The sequence below is a fragment of the Pogona vitticeps genome, chromosome 1 (assembly GCF_051106095.1).
Source record: "Pogona vitticeps strain Pit_001003342236 chromosome 1, PviZW2.1, whole genome shotgun sequence".
Classification (NCBI taxonomy): domain Eukaryota; kingdom Metazoa; phylum Chordata; class Lepidosauria; order Squamata; family Agamidae; genus Pogona; species Pogona vitticeps.
This window is the reverse complement of record NC_135783.1, coordinates 73,188,911-73,204,043: the sequence shown is the minus strand read 5'-3', so window position 1 is coordinate 73,204,043 and position 15,133 is coordinate 73,188,911. Positions and strand designations below refer to the sequence as shown.

Here is a 15,133-nt window from a genome sequence, read left to right as displayed (position 1 = left end):
TAAAAGTAATGTTTTTACTTAACATTTTAAATATAATGTGCATTTAATTCTTTAAAAATATCTGAATAATTTATTGTTTTTGGCTTTTAATACTATGTTTTACATAACGTTAGCTGCCTTGGGTGCTTTTATAGAAGAAAAACAGGGTAAAATATTGTAAATAAACAAATAATAAATAACTTGCACTGTATGGGGTAGGGATATGAATTTCGTAGCCCCTTAGAGAGAAGCTGAGGGAAAACACTCTATTTCCCTTGTGGCAACATATTTCTGCCCAAGATTTTCTTCCAAAGAACTATAATGGAAAATCTCTTGGGATTTCCCAGGAGTTTTCCGGTCATTTTATTCCCTCTGGAAGATTTACTGTATAGAATGGCATCTTTCTTGCTCAGGATTCATATAGGAAGGACAGAAGCAGCACTAGCCTCCACAAGATTGTTATGATTCCTGCACAGAATGGCATATTTTCTATACACGATACACTGCATAGGGCACTTGAATTTGGCAGTCTTCTGCATAGAACAATGGATGAAAAACTGAAATAAATAAATAGGAAAGTCTAATTCTTGCAGGTAGTTAGGAAATCTTGCTGATGTAGGAATGGGAATACTCATCAGATACCTAGCTTATGGCATGTTATGCAGGTTTGCTTAGTGGCAAGAGTAAATATCTCTATCTAGCATAGTTGTATTGTTCATACCATTGTACAAGTGGCACTGCAAGCATTTGACATGTGCTCTGCATATGATACAATATTATGCTTGTTTGGTTGTACTGAATTTCCTTTGCACAGAATATTTGATACTACGTTATCTTAAATACCACTCAATGTATAGTACACAAAAGTAACTTTCTACTGTCTGTTTTATCAAGAAAGGAAATGGAGAGAGTCTCCTATATACTAAGCTTTCTCTGCACCACAGACACAGAGGTCCAAAAATGTACATATGAGCCAATTTTCTCTCATTCAAAAATAAATTGGAAAATTTCAGAATTCTCTACAGAGGTATGCGCATTTGTGTTTTTAGATCACAAATCATGATGAAGAAAGGCCAATGTGCAGGCTTCCTCATGAATTTTGAGAGTTTTAAGCCCAAAAACACAAACATGCACACCTCTAAGGCTGTTATATCAACTTTTTTTTACTAGATATATCCTTCCCTTCCCTCCACAGAAATCTGGAATGTTTTAATCTAAAGGAATATTCAACAGGAAAATCTATTGCCTCAAAAAATAGGAGATAAAACAGTCATCTCAGTCTAGTGACACATACGAGAAGCTCAAGAAAGGTCTATGGGATTTCAGGGTGGTCTGGAATTTAGATCAAAGTCAAAGATTCAGATGCTTTATTGATAGCAAGGGAGTGATCCACAGGATGTGTTGCCATAATAAGTTATAATAGTGGAACTAGACCAAGGTAAAACTGAACTGGTCCAGGTTCTTTGGCAGTTTATGCTGCTCACAAGACAGAGTCCCTGAGCAAATAAAAATGATGGAGAGGAATAAGAGGGGTCAAATCTAAGCAGGATGCACCCAGATGCCCAGGCTTACCTGTGATAGATTTTTTTCTCAATTAATGCTAAGGCTTCTGGTAGTGTGGAATAAGACATTTGCAAAAAAGGCACTCTTTATTTCATAAAGGACAGGGTAGCCATTTTTTGGAACTGTTCCCATACAGTTATCAGTATTACTATTATTGAAAAAGTACCAGTCTGCAGTGATATTGAAGAAAATACTGTCTTTTTTCTTTTCCACACCACAATAATTCAGTTAGCTCTATTCTGATTATCTGCACTACACTTTTTTTTTAAAAAAATGTTGTTGTGGGTACCTGGCATTCCTTCAAGGCACTTTGAACAGAGGCCTGGTCTCCAATTCTCTGTTGTTCCTTCAGTCTTCTCTCCTGAGTTTCAAACCAACTTTTCAGACACTGAATGTTATTTTCATATTCTGTCCAGGATTCCAGAAAACCTTCCAACATCTGAATCTGAATATATATATATATTTGTTAAATGAAATAACTCATATAGCTAAGGTAACTTAATTGTTGCACTGGAAGAATACTTCAGCACTGATTCATGCTTTCCTACAATGTAGCATTTCCACAAGTTCAAAACTGACATCAAATGACACTGATTATGTCTATGAATAACCCACTCCAGGACAAACAAGTAACCACATTCACACAGTTTATTATGATAAGAACAAAACTAGCCTCCCTGCAGTGTGTGTGGTTCTCTCTTGTCCTCTCCTCCATGGATTTTGCTACCATCTTAGTCTAGATCTAGCTCAGTACAGTACATTGTCCCAGCACAATGTACTGTACTGTGCTGATGCTTACGTACAAAGCCCTAAACGGTTTAGGGCCTCGATACTTGGCGGAACGCCTACTCCCACCAAGATCTACCCGTGTCACTCGTGCGAGCCAGGAGGTGAGGCTGAGGAGCCTAATGCCGAGGGAGGCCCGGAAGGTAAAGACAAGAAATCGGGCCTTCTCGGCGGTGGCTCCTCGCCTTTGGAACAACCTACCTCCTGAGATTCGCGTGGCACCCTCGCTGGGTATCTTTAAAAATCAACTAAAAACATGGATGTTTCGGCAGGCCTTCCCTCCAGACAATTCCTGATGCCCTCGCCTCTCCCTCTCCTATTGTTTCTTCCCTCTCCTAAGGTTTCTTCTATTTAAAAAATTTTTATACTATTTTATACTGTTAGCCGCCTAGAGTGGTCTTAACCGACCAGATAGGCGGGATATAAAATAAATAAATAAATTAATTAAGCTCATAATGACGTTGGTGGTTAATATCAAGCCATGCACTTGTCAAGAAAGAAGTAAAGCTCAATTTAACAAAGAACAACCATCACACTGCTTGGTGCAGAGAAAGGGAGTCTACCTATTTTAAAGACCTGATAAGCATTAATCCCTGGTAGATGGAGCTGTAGTTAAACCATCTTTGCCACAGATAATTCCCAATCCAGTTAGAGGTACTATGCACAGAAACCCACTTCTATGCATGTGTGGTTCCCTCTCTGATAAGGGTTATTTGTTTATTAGCAGGACAAGGGAGCATGCACTGTCCACAGATGCAGTCCTTTATTGAAATGCTGAAGAGCCAAGTTTTGGGATTCAGTATTACAAAGCAACAGAAATGGGGCATTCAGGGCTGGTGGGGGGAGAATCCAATTAATTGTGCTTTCCAGTTCTGAAGCCCCTCCCTCATCCTCAGCTTCCACTGGTAACACTTCTCTACAAGACTAATTCAAAATACGAGCAATTTTCATCTGCTATCCATTTACAATAATACAATTCATTGGCATAAACAAGTTAGCAGCATCAGAGCTCAAGATATATGGATCTTCCTGGAGTTCAACAATGTATCAAACTGCTACGGTATCAATGCCTCCATCATGAAAAAGAAATAAACTATGTTAAGCTCCTTCTTTTTTTACCTTTTCTGTTATCAGTCCCTGAAGGACCTGCCAACGCCTGTTCATCACTCCAAGCTGTTCTGCAAAATCAGTCTTGTCACTACGTTTACTCTCCACATCTTGACTGCTGATTTGTAATACTGATTGGTTAACAAAATCCACTGTTAACTGTTTACAATTCACATCTATCTTAAAACCCTGGTGGAAAACAGAGAGAGAGAGAGAGAGAGAGAGAGAGGAAATATTTATTTTAGCAAATCAACTATTCATTTTTCAATAGGAAACTTATGATTCTACTTAAAGGTTTTTTCAAAAGTACTGTTGTTACATCTAAGTAGCATATTTTTTAAAATATGGCTCTTTGAAGAAGTGCTTCAGAAGAAGAGAATGATAAACCACTTCTGTGTTCTGTATACTTAGGAAACCCTGGAAAGTATCACCATGAGTCAGAATCAATTTAACAGCACAAAAGAATAATAATAATTAGCAGTAACAAAGATACAGTTACTCTAGTCCCAAAGAGCTGATGCAGATAATAAACAGGATTGGATCTAAAGTTGTCCATCCATGAATGGAAGGGTACCTTCCACTGGTGGTGCATTCTGGGATTCAGCTGTTAGGAAGAAGAGAATCAAGCAGCAATTGTCACCCCTTCTTCCATCCTTCTACAAGCCCCATATCCACTTCACGGATTATTTGGGGGAGGGGGAGGCTGCCTAAACTCTACATAGTAGATTTGGGAATACGATGCTATAGGAGACCTTGTGTCAGTCTTCCTCAAAGGGGGCCCCAAGGCACTGACCAAAAACTATCCCCTTGATTCAGAGCCTTGCAGAAATAATTACAAGGTACTGCAGATTTCACAATCAGTTTTTACATCTCTGGGCAGATCCTCAGCAGACTTTCCAACCATCACTAATTAATCACCTTATATCTCTGAAGATAATCTTGAATAGTTTTGTGTCCTACTACATTTTTAATGCTTTCCTCATCCTCTGCAATGATGGTTTCCATCAGTGAAATCCAGCTCATCACTTCCATGATAGCATGGCGAGAAGGAAGCTTGTCCATTTGCAGCTGCAAAAAAAAATTATACCAATGAAATCCAAGTAATAAGAACTGTGAAAGCGTGTCTCATTTTATCATGCCATAAAACCTCTGTACTTTTACTAAGACACATGCAGACATATGTGGAACAAACAAGTTACTGCAATATGTTATGAATATTTGAATGTATACGTTGGTGTCACCTAGAATGGTACAATTTCTTGTGATTTTATAATGATGACACCAATCTTCATATGGCTGTGGTTATAGTTGAAAGTATGTCTAGAGTACAGACAATATATCACATATCTTACAAGTAAATATGTTATAATGGAATTGCTTGGTTGCACTACCGAACAATATGGTATCTACTTTCATATGGTGTGTTCCTAAACTGTTTTGGTAACATTTACAAACTATTAGGACTGAGCTGGGAAAACAGAATAGTCCTTGATTGTGACAATGTATACATCTGATAGGGAAGGAATTACTACAAAGCTCTTTATTACATGCTACAACATGTACTGTATAGGTTTTTCTGGCCAGTGCCAACTTATTTTAGCAGGAGCTGATTATTGTCTCTCACTGCCTCCATATTCAGGAATGACATGGAAATTTAATGTTGGTGCAAACAATAACTACTGCAAGCAAAATGTATGTATGTATGTATGTATGTATGTATTTATTTATTTATTTATTTATTTATTTATTTATTGTCATTGTAAGTGTATACACAGTATACCCATACAATGAAATTCACAGACACCCAGAGACCAGACCAGTCTTTAGTATCATGCTAAATCTCCAAGGCTGTCATAACCATGCCAACACAAAAGCTCCCAGTAGAAGCTTTTGTGTTGGTATAGTTGTGCCATAAACTTACAGGTGATCACTTCTTGTATGGTGAGCCAGAGTCAGGGAGCTAGGAACATGGACATCAGCATAGACAGTTTTATGAACAGTATTCTTAAAATAGAGAGATCTGAATACATATACTTTAGTATTGGTGATGGGTTTTAAAATAAAACACCATTAGTGTACTGGAGTCTCATCTTTAAATAATGTGAAGAACCTATCTGATTTCAATCACCAATATTTTCACATATGAACAACTAACCTATCTGGCAAATGTTATGGATTTAAAGGTAACATCCCAGCATCTGCCTCACCTGATGCAGTTTTTCTTGCACCACAGGAATCCGTGTGAGGAGCTCTGTCCACTGGTTGTCAATCTGTGACAGTCCTGCCCGTAAAGATGCAACATCTACCTTCTTTAGTCGGAGTAGCTGATTTCCAGTGCTCAGGACAATGGACTTCTGTGATGATTTGGCATCAATCTCTTTCGAAAATTCCTGAAACAGTTGTCACTTAGTGTAACTAGTTGACATAACCATGTTTAACAATGAAAGTGGCTTGTCTGTAAAATGAATGAACGTGCTTTTCAAATCAAATTATTTTTCTATTATAGGCATTCCAGAAGTCTTGTTAGAATAGAAATTCCATCTAATAGAGTAATAACTCTGTTGTGCCTGAAAATAATAGATTTGTTCTGATAATCAGTCTCTACTGCTCTTTGATTAAAAGGAAACACAAATCGGTATATTGTAGAATACATTGTTTTTAACTTTCTTTTGTAACAAAAACTCCTTGACTTTTAATGGGTAGCAGGAGCAGTTAAAACCATCCCTTCTTGATATTGAAAAATGGTTAAAGTATGGTTACATGTTGTTATATTCAGCTAGTGACCAGAAATAGAAAGCTGATTGAGATTCATATCCAGACTTACTAGAAAGGCATTTAAGTGATCTCGGACCATTTCCAGTTCTTGAGGGACTGTAACTGATTGCTGAGTCCAGAACTCCAGACGATCCATTGCTGACTGGAGCCAATGCATCAGTTCAGCAGACTCAGTTTGATATCTTTTAAAAGATTAAAGACATTCATGAGAACAATTTTTAGATGACGGATTACCCTCTGAGCTTCAAATATCTAGCAATATTATTATCTCATGAGTTTCATGTTTAAAATTCCCCTACAAAATCTCCCTCTTTAGATAGAACAGATATTAATTTTGTAAAGGTTTAAAGGTTTTACATAAACCTATCTGATGTATAATTTATTTTGTTTTTAATTCTATACTTTTAAAATTGCGAGGCACCTTGAACCCCCCCAATCAATAGAAAGGTGGCCAACAAACAAATAAACAGCTCACAATAAAAATGCAAACACCATATATTTTGGAGGTGAACTGGCTCAAGTTAAGAAACCAGTGTGGATACTAACTGCTGTGTACCAAATTTCACAGCTCAGGATACAACAAATAATGTCAACACTGTATTTTTAACTTGAGGCAATTCACCTTCAGGAGTTACTCTGTTTGCATCACAAACACAACCATAAAATCTCAATAGATAAGTATGCTTAACAAATAGCACAGTAAGCAAAACTGCTCTGGAAAAGAGAGCAAATTCTAACTAATTTATGCTGCATTCCTTCAAAGGAATACAGCATTAATTTCCTGGACACTCTTTCACAGGACTCAAATGAAATAAATGAACTTATTTAGGGCAACATTTGATTGATAAAATATAAAACACTGAACAGGCAAGCCTACCCACAGTCAATTTCATTAGTACTACCTTGTCCAATGTTTAAGAATAGTTTCCAGTCTGTGCAGTTCCTTGGCTACTTTGCTGGTATTGTTTAGCCAATGCTCCCCCACCTGGTTTAGCTGAGTTTCCAGTTCCAAACAGGTAACCGAAAACAGTAATCTTTTTCCATCCTCCAATAGTTGGTAGAGTTTTGGTTGGTGTTCTGTAAGGCTAGATTTCAGATGCTGTAACAATGAAAGACAGCGAGTATGTTACCATTTTGTTATTATAATACACTGGGAAATCTAATGAACAGTTGATATAACATCATTAAAAAACACTGGCCACAAGTCATTGTTAAAAATGATATTTTATAAGATCTTTCTGGCTTCCACATCTATCAATGCAAAATATTTATAAGAAGGTCAAATGACATACTAAGGCAGAGAATGTTCTCTAGAACAGTGGTCCCCAACCTTGGGTCTCCAGATGTTCTTGGACTTCAACTCCCAGAAATCCTGGCCAGCAGAGGTGGTGGTGAGGGCTTCTCGGAGTTGTATTCCAAGAACATCTGGAGGCCCAAGGTTGGGGACCACTGCTCTAGAAAACCTGACAAGGAAACAGGACACTATTCTAATGTTCTTGGCCATTTACTTGATTCAGAGACATTTTTCATGCTCAGTGAAAATATTAATTTTGATCCCTCTGCCAGCATTTTCAAGCATGCACACACACACACACACATGCATGCACACCACATTAGTACCAGCACTATGACATGCATCTAATTCCACAGGGGTAGCCACGTTAGACTACTGCAGAAAAGAGAAAAAAGAAAAGAAAAGATTCTTGTGGTACTTAAAGACTAACATTTATTTCTGCAATACATAAAAGAAGACACGGACTGCATGGGGAAACTGTTGAAAAAGCACAACCTACAAACAGTATTCAGGCCCACCATAAAAATAGAACAAATGTTACGGTCAGCAAAGGACAAAAGGGATCCCCTCAACACTGCAGGAGTATACTGGATACCTTGCAGTTATGGCCAGGTATATATTGGGACCACAAAATGAAGCATCCAAACCAGAATCAAAGAACATGAAAGACACTGCAGACTAAAACAACCGGAAAAATCGGCAGTAGCTGAATATGCCCTGAAACAAACTAGAAATGAAATCTTATTTCAAAATACCAGCAATCATTATGTTAGACTATACAGGGAAGCCATTGAAATCCACAAACACCAGCAGAGCTCCCACTAAAAAGAAGAAAGTCTAAAACTCAACAAAGCCTTGCTCCCAGCACTGAAAAATACAGCCTGCAAAAAGTCAATGAACTCTACCCAGCCACAAGGACTGGTGATCATTGCACATAAAAGACTAGCTAACAATACCCATCAATCACAGTAACAGACCATCCCCCCCCCCCATTATCACAACAAGACACCCATAACTAAAAATACCCTGATCACCATAATCACCCAATCTCCTGAAAAGGGCAAAAAGCTGATACCAGAGCTACAAATACTCAACTATCCCACAGGCTACACCAGAATACAGACAGAGTTCTAGCTCCTGTCATCTGAAGATGCCAGCCACAGAGACTGATGAAACGTTAGGAAGAAAAACCTTCGGAATATGGCCAAACAGCTCGAAAAACCTACAACAACCACTAACACATTTTATTTGTCACCATGCATCTTCCGCTGATGGACATTTATACAGAAATAAGAAGGTCACTGGTGGGTCACAGATCTTAAAACCAGCCATTTAGAGTCATTTAGAGCTTTAGAAAGATACACTGGATGTTCTGTGTCTAGTGCAACTGGTGTTCATATGTGCCTAGGTGCACGTTGTTGCCACTAGATATGGTGAGGCCACTGAACTTAGATGGGACAACAGATAAGACAATCTTGGAGGTCATTTCTATCACTGCCTGTTAGCCAAGACAATTAAATGGAATCTCTTGGTTCAATATACCTCTGAGAAGATTGGCTTGAAACATTTTGGTGCCTGAGGCATAGACAAGACAGGGGTGTTCCCTGCATACCCAATCTGATGTACAAAAGCTGACCAGACTGGAAACTGAATCACTGACAAGAGAACAGCAGCACTGTGCCCGAGGGAAACAGGTTAGCTTAGAAGATGTAGAGCAGATCCCACGGCCATATAGTCATATTTATTCTATACTCCTCTGATCTGATGTCACAGGTGACTGCCTCACTAGTCCTGACCTCTGAAAGGTAAACTAGACATTTGTTAGATATGTAGTACTATGCTGTGTATTTTCTTTTTCTTTCCGAAACGACTGGTGGATGGGGGGATCCATACTGACAACCTATCTATCACCTGAGCAGGGCCGCCTTCTCTCGCTTTGCTGCTCAGTAAGCCTAGAACAGAATCCCATCCTACGGATACAGAATGCTTAGGAAACAGCTCCCATTTATTAATTTATACCCTGTTTCCCTGAAAATAAGACCTAACCTGAAAATAAGTACTGGTATGATTTTTCAGGATGACCGTAATATAAGCCCTACCCCCAAAATAAGCCCCAGTCAAGTGAAACCCCACCCTCCACCATTGTGCAGCAACCAGAAGAAGATGACATGACTGTATTTAAATAAATGCAGATTGTTGTCCATGAAAAAAAAATAAAATGTCCCCTGAAAATAAGCCCGAATGTGTTTTTGGTAGCAAAAAATTAATATGACCCTGTCTTATTTATTAATTAAACTATTTCTAACCTACTGTAATGTACAGGTCGCAAAGCAAAATACAATCAATGGTATCATATCAAACTAGGTAAAGGTAAAGGTTCCCCTTGACATTTAGTGCAGTCGTGTCCGACCCTGTTTCCCATTTCCAAGCTGTAGATCTAGCGTTTGTCCAAAGACAGTTTACATGGCCAGCAGGACTAGACACAGAACGGCATTACCTTCCCACTGTGGTAGTACCTATTTATCTACTTACATTTTTACATGCTTTCAAACTGGTAGGTTGGCAGGAGATGGGACAAGCGACGGGAGCTAAACTCTGTCGCATGGATTCAATCTTATGACTGCTGGTCTTCTGACCCTGCAGCACAGAGGCTTCTGCGGTTTAACCCGCAGCTCCACCACATCCCCTCGCATATTAGACTACCATATTAAACTAGTACATAATCATATTAAACTAGTATATTTTAAATATTTTCAAAAAATTAAAGCTGGTCAAACGTATTGCTTATCCATGGCAAAGAAACTCGATGTCAATGGAGTCCTTGCCAATCAAAGAGAGTGCATAATCTAGGCTCTAATTGTGGGCTATGTGCTTGGTAAGAACAAAACTACTGCTACTCTAGTAGTTTAAGCTTCAACTCTGGAACGGAAAAGTCAATTGCTGCTATGATGGTTAGGGAACATCGACCATCACCTGCATCTTGCTGAACAGCACATCTCACCATCCCTCACCATTAACTACAATGGCTGTTAAGTGATGGATGCTAGACTTCAACTACATCTGAACATCTGCTTCTTTCCCATCCCAAGCCACATATTTGCTCTGATCCACCAGGACTCCTCTTCTGAATGCTACAGAGGGGGTACAGGGAGTAGCAACATTCATATCGTAGAGGAAACAGCTATTAATACAGGCATGTACAATCTCTAGGGAACTGCTGGATTCTTTATGCTGCTCGATAATAAATCAGTAATTAGAATGGGATCATCAGCAATACCTGATAAAGTGCAATTCGATCGGTAAGCCTCTCCTCAGACTCCTCTACCAAACCAACACTAGGCATGCTAGTTTCAATTGTCTCCAGCTGCCGTGTGAGTTCCTGATAATCCTTTTCCAGATGAGTCCATGTCTGCAAAGCAAATATATATGTGCAGGTGGAGAATGAATTATGTTCTCACTGAGTGCCAAACACAGCTCCAGAAAGGAAGCTATATACTTGTAGATATGAACTGGCTGAAACTGGATATTTGCAGCAGCCTTCTGGGACTGTATTTTATTTATGTTACATAAAACAAAGGTGTGCAAAACTAGTCTGCACAGCTCTCTAGGGGATGAAAAACTACATTATGGACAATACAGTCTCATCAACCTCAGTACCTCTGTCTTGTCCATGTTCAGCCTTAGCCCGTTCTCCTGCATCCATTGCAGTACAGCCTCCAGGCAGCGCTGAAGGCACAGAACGGCATCTCCTGCAGTTGTCAAAAAGGAGATGTAGAGCTGAGTGTTATCCGTATACTGATGACACAAGGCTCCACACCCCCTGATGACCCCACCCAGCAGCCTCATGTAGATGTTAAACAGCATTGGGGAGATAATCGACCCCTGTGGAACCCCACAATTGAGGCTCCATGGGGCTGAGACACTCTCCCCAAGTTGCACTCTCTGGGGACGGTCCTCCAAGAAGGAACGGAGCCAGGCCAATGCCAGGCCACCTATTCCCAACTCGGAGAGCCTCCCCAGGAGGATACCGTGGTCAATGGTATCGAAGGCCGCTGAGATATCAAGGAGGACCAGCAGGGACACTTTTCCCCTGTTGGCCACCCTCAGTAGGTCATCACACAGGGCGACCAATGCCGTTTCTGTACCAATTGCGCGGCCTGAACCCCGACTGAAATGGATCCAGGGCATCTGTTTCATCCAGGAGCGCATGAAGCTGATCGGCCACCACCCTCTCCACCACTTTGCTCATGAAAGAAATATTGGCAACGGGTCTATAATTGCCAATTTCATCCACCGCCAAACTAGGTTTCTTCCTAATGGGCCTAATGAGTGTGTCCTTCAGGGCAGATGGAAATCTGCCCTCAAGGAGAGACCCATTAATTATTGCCGTGGCCCATTCCATTGTTAAAGGCCTGGCTGCTTTGATTAGCCAGGCCGGGCAAGGGTCCAAAGAGGAGGTGGTGGCACGGGAGCAATCAATCGCCCTGGCCACAGAGTCAGGCGTGACAGGCTGAAAAGAGTCAAAAATCACCGGGCAAGATGGAGCGCTGGACATCTCAGCTCGACTCACTGTATTCAAAAAAGGAGAGAGGTCCCGGCAGATGGCCTCCACTTTAGCTTTAAAAAATGCTGCAAATTGGTCCGGCGAAAAACTAGGGGGAGGCCCATCACCCAGACCAATTCCGGATAGGTCGTGTACTATACGGAATAACTCCGCCTGCTGATTGGATGCCTCGCTTATCTGGTTAGCGAAGTATGATCGACTGGCAGCCTTTACCTTAGCCAGGTAAAGGTTAGTAGCGACCTTGACAGCTATCCAGTTAAAATCCGTTGGGTCCTTTCTCCATTTGCACTCTAGCCGTCTCCTGACCCGCTTCAGTGCCCGGAGATCCTGATTAAACCAGGGCGCCGGGCGGTCTCTGCGGCGGAGAGGGCGTTTAGGAGCGATTGTGTCTACAGCCCTAGCCGCGGAGGCGAACCAGCTGTCAACCAGAGCCTCGACAGGGGCGCCAGCCAGGTCAGCCATAACACCTCTCATGGCTTCCCGGAATCCAGTCGGATCCAGTAGCCTTCGAGGGTGGACCATAACAATAGGTCCCTGCTTCCTGCGAGGGGGGAGAGCCATTTTAAGGGTGCATTTTATTAGGTGGTGGTCTGACCATGACAAGGGTACCGACTCAAGATCAGTCACCATCGGACCACTCTCGCTCCCATTAGTGGAAAAAAACCAGGTCAAGTGTGTGGCCACCCACGTGGGTGGGGCCGACGACAGGTTGGCACATGTTCAAGAAGGCCATGGTCTCCAAGAACTCAAGAGCTGGCCCGGAAGTCTCTGCCCCCGCATGCACGTTCAAATCCCCCAAAACCACTAGCTTCAGGGAACCCCACAGTGCCGCGGAGACAAAGTCCACCAGCTCCGGTAGGGAAATGGCTGGGTCGCGGAGAGCACGGTAACCCAGCAAGATCCCAATACCATCCCTGGCCCCAATCGACACGTGGAGGGCCTCAAGACCCGGCTTTACCACTGAGGAGCACCTAGCAACCTCCAAGCTGGATTTGTGGACAATGGCTACTCCCCCCCAACCCTCCAGTCTACCCTGGTGTTGGACAGCATAACCAGGCGGACAGATGAGTGCTAGGGGGGGACCCCCCTCTCCGCCAATCCATGTTTCGGTTATGCAAGCCAGGTCTGCATCCTGCTCCAAGATGAGGTCATGAATTACTTGGGCCTTGTTGGATACAGACCTGGCATTCAACAACACCAGGCGTAGAGTGGAGGGCCGACTAGTCTGGCTGCCTCGATTCTGGGGGTTGGTCACCGTCTCAGAACAAGGAACAGCTTTTAAGCATCTGTCCATCGTTCTAGCAGGGATGGTGCCAAGGCCATATCTCCCCCTACCCGTGATCACAGAGATGTTTTAGGGCCCCTCGCTGGGGGGGCAGGCCTTCCATTATTGAGGGATGCATTAAATACTTTCTCCTCTCAGCTGTATAAAAAAATTCCTGTGGTTTTAGGGAAATTCCTATTAGAGGTTGTGGAATATCTGCTATACGTGCGTAAAGCTTTTGATAAGGACCTTACACTATTCAGAGTATACATTACTTTAGAAATCTAATGTTTTTGCTCTTATTTTCAAAAGGAAACACTTACTCATTCTTCCACTTGTAATGCATTAGTAATATGTTACCAAAGCATTACTTTCTGTTTTTTGTACATATGCACATGTTATTAAATGCCCCCAAATGACTAAAATTATGCACCCCCACCAACATTTCAGAAGTCCTAAAGTAAATTATAGGTTACAAAGTACAGCATTACAGGTTGCTGTGTTATTTGGCTAAAATATTGTTATGCTTCATTACATTAAGATCTGTACTATCATTTAAAATGGTTTAAAATATCTTATTTTTAAAACTGTTCCATACAGTTTTGTAACCTACTCTGAGATCCTGTGATATAGGGCAGGCTATAAACGTCTTAAATGAAAATAAAATAAAAATAAAAATAAAAATTAATAATTTTTACCTCAATAATAGCCAAACCCAACAATTCTTTTATGCTGGTGTAATGTAATTAGTAAATCCCATTAGTTGTGCCTGCCAGTGTAACATAATCAATATAAATCTCCATGGTGAGTTGCTGCAGGTAAGGAAAAGCATAATGAGAAAAGTTCTCACCTCCAGAATATATTCCAGCTCCACTCCTCTCTTATGAGCTTGTTTCAACACAGCTGAGGCATGCGCCATCAGTTCTACATGGAACTGAGTTTCCCTCGCAAGGGTGAAACTATTTATCTTCCTGTAAAGTGTTTCTGTCAGGATCATGTGTGACTCTAGACCCTGGAAATATTCCTGAAAAATTGTTAGAAACAACAAAAAGAAATGTATCACAATTTGTGGCCAACTAAAATTTATCATTCAGGAAGATTAAAATATGACAATATAACCGTCCCAAAGCCATCCAGCCATAAAGATAGATATTAAAAGCACAAAAGCATCACTAGGACAGAAATGGAAGAACAAGATGTTTCCATTAAATTAAATACAGGAATTTAAATACTTTATTCAATTCAGCATACAGTGGTGCCTCGCTCAATGGGCGCCCCGTTTAACGATGAAATTGCATAGCGACGAAGATTTTGCGATTGCTTTTGAGATTGCATTGCAATGTTTTAAATAGGGAAAAATCGCTTTGCGATGATCGGTACCCTGTTTCGCTCGCAAAGCGATGATTTTTTAACAGCTGATTGATGGTTCCAAAATGGATGCCAGGTAAAATAAAATGGCCGCCCACTCTTTTCTGGGACGGATTCCTCGCTTACCGGGCAGCGAAAATGGCCACTGTATGGAGGATTTTCATTTAAAGGTGAGTCTGAAGCCCATAGGAATGCATTGAAGGGGTTTCACTGCATTCCTATGGGTTTTTTAATATCGCATAGCGATGAAATCGCTTTGCAGCGATTTTTGCTGCACCTATTATCGTCGCTACGCGAGGCACCACTGTACTTCAAAGTGCTGGTTCTAACCTATAAAGCCCTAAGCTGTCGCAAGAACCATGTCTCCCTTGATTAGCCTCCCTGGATGTTAAGATCATCAAGAAAGGCCCTTCTTTCAGTTCCCCCACCTGTT

At 41.1% G+C, this 15,133-nt stretch overlaps 1 protein-coding gene across 11 annotated transcripts in view; it reads right to left on the bottom strand.

The window, feature by feature from the left end:
- SYNE1 (spectrin repeat containing nuclear envelope protein 1) overlaps positions 1 to 15,133 on the bottom strand; it is a 350,189-nt gene that overhangs the window by 90,976 nt on the left and 244,080 nt on the right. For all 11 annotated transcript variants that reach the window (XR_013540562.1, XM_072995212.2, XM_078383243.1 and 8 more), the window contains 8 exons: positions 14,183 to 14,356; positions 10,782 to 10,913; positions 7,113 to 7,309; positions 6,260 to 6,392; positions 5,643 to 5,825; positions 4,354 to 4,503; positions 3,448 to 3,624; positions 1,832 to 1,987 (listed from right to left, as the gene is read on the bottom strand). Coding sequence is in view for 10 of the 11 variants with exons in the window: in XM_072995212.2 (XP_072851313.2) it covers positions 1,832 to 1,987; positions 3,448 to 3,624; positions 4,354 to 4,503; positions 5,643 to 5,825; positions 6,260 to 6,392; positions 7,113 to 7,309; positions 10,782 to 10,913; positions 14,183 to 14,356 (1,302 nt within the window). In the remaining variant the exon portion in view is untranslated. The remainder of the gene's footprint in view (positions 1 to 1,831; positions 1,988 to 3,447; positions 3,625 to 4,353; positions 4,504 to 5,642; positions 5,826 to 6,259; positions 6,393 to 7,112; positions 7,310 to 10,781; positions 10,914 to 14,182; positions 14,357 to 15,133) is intronic.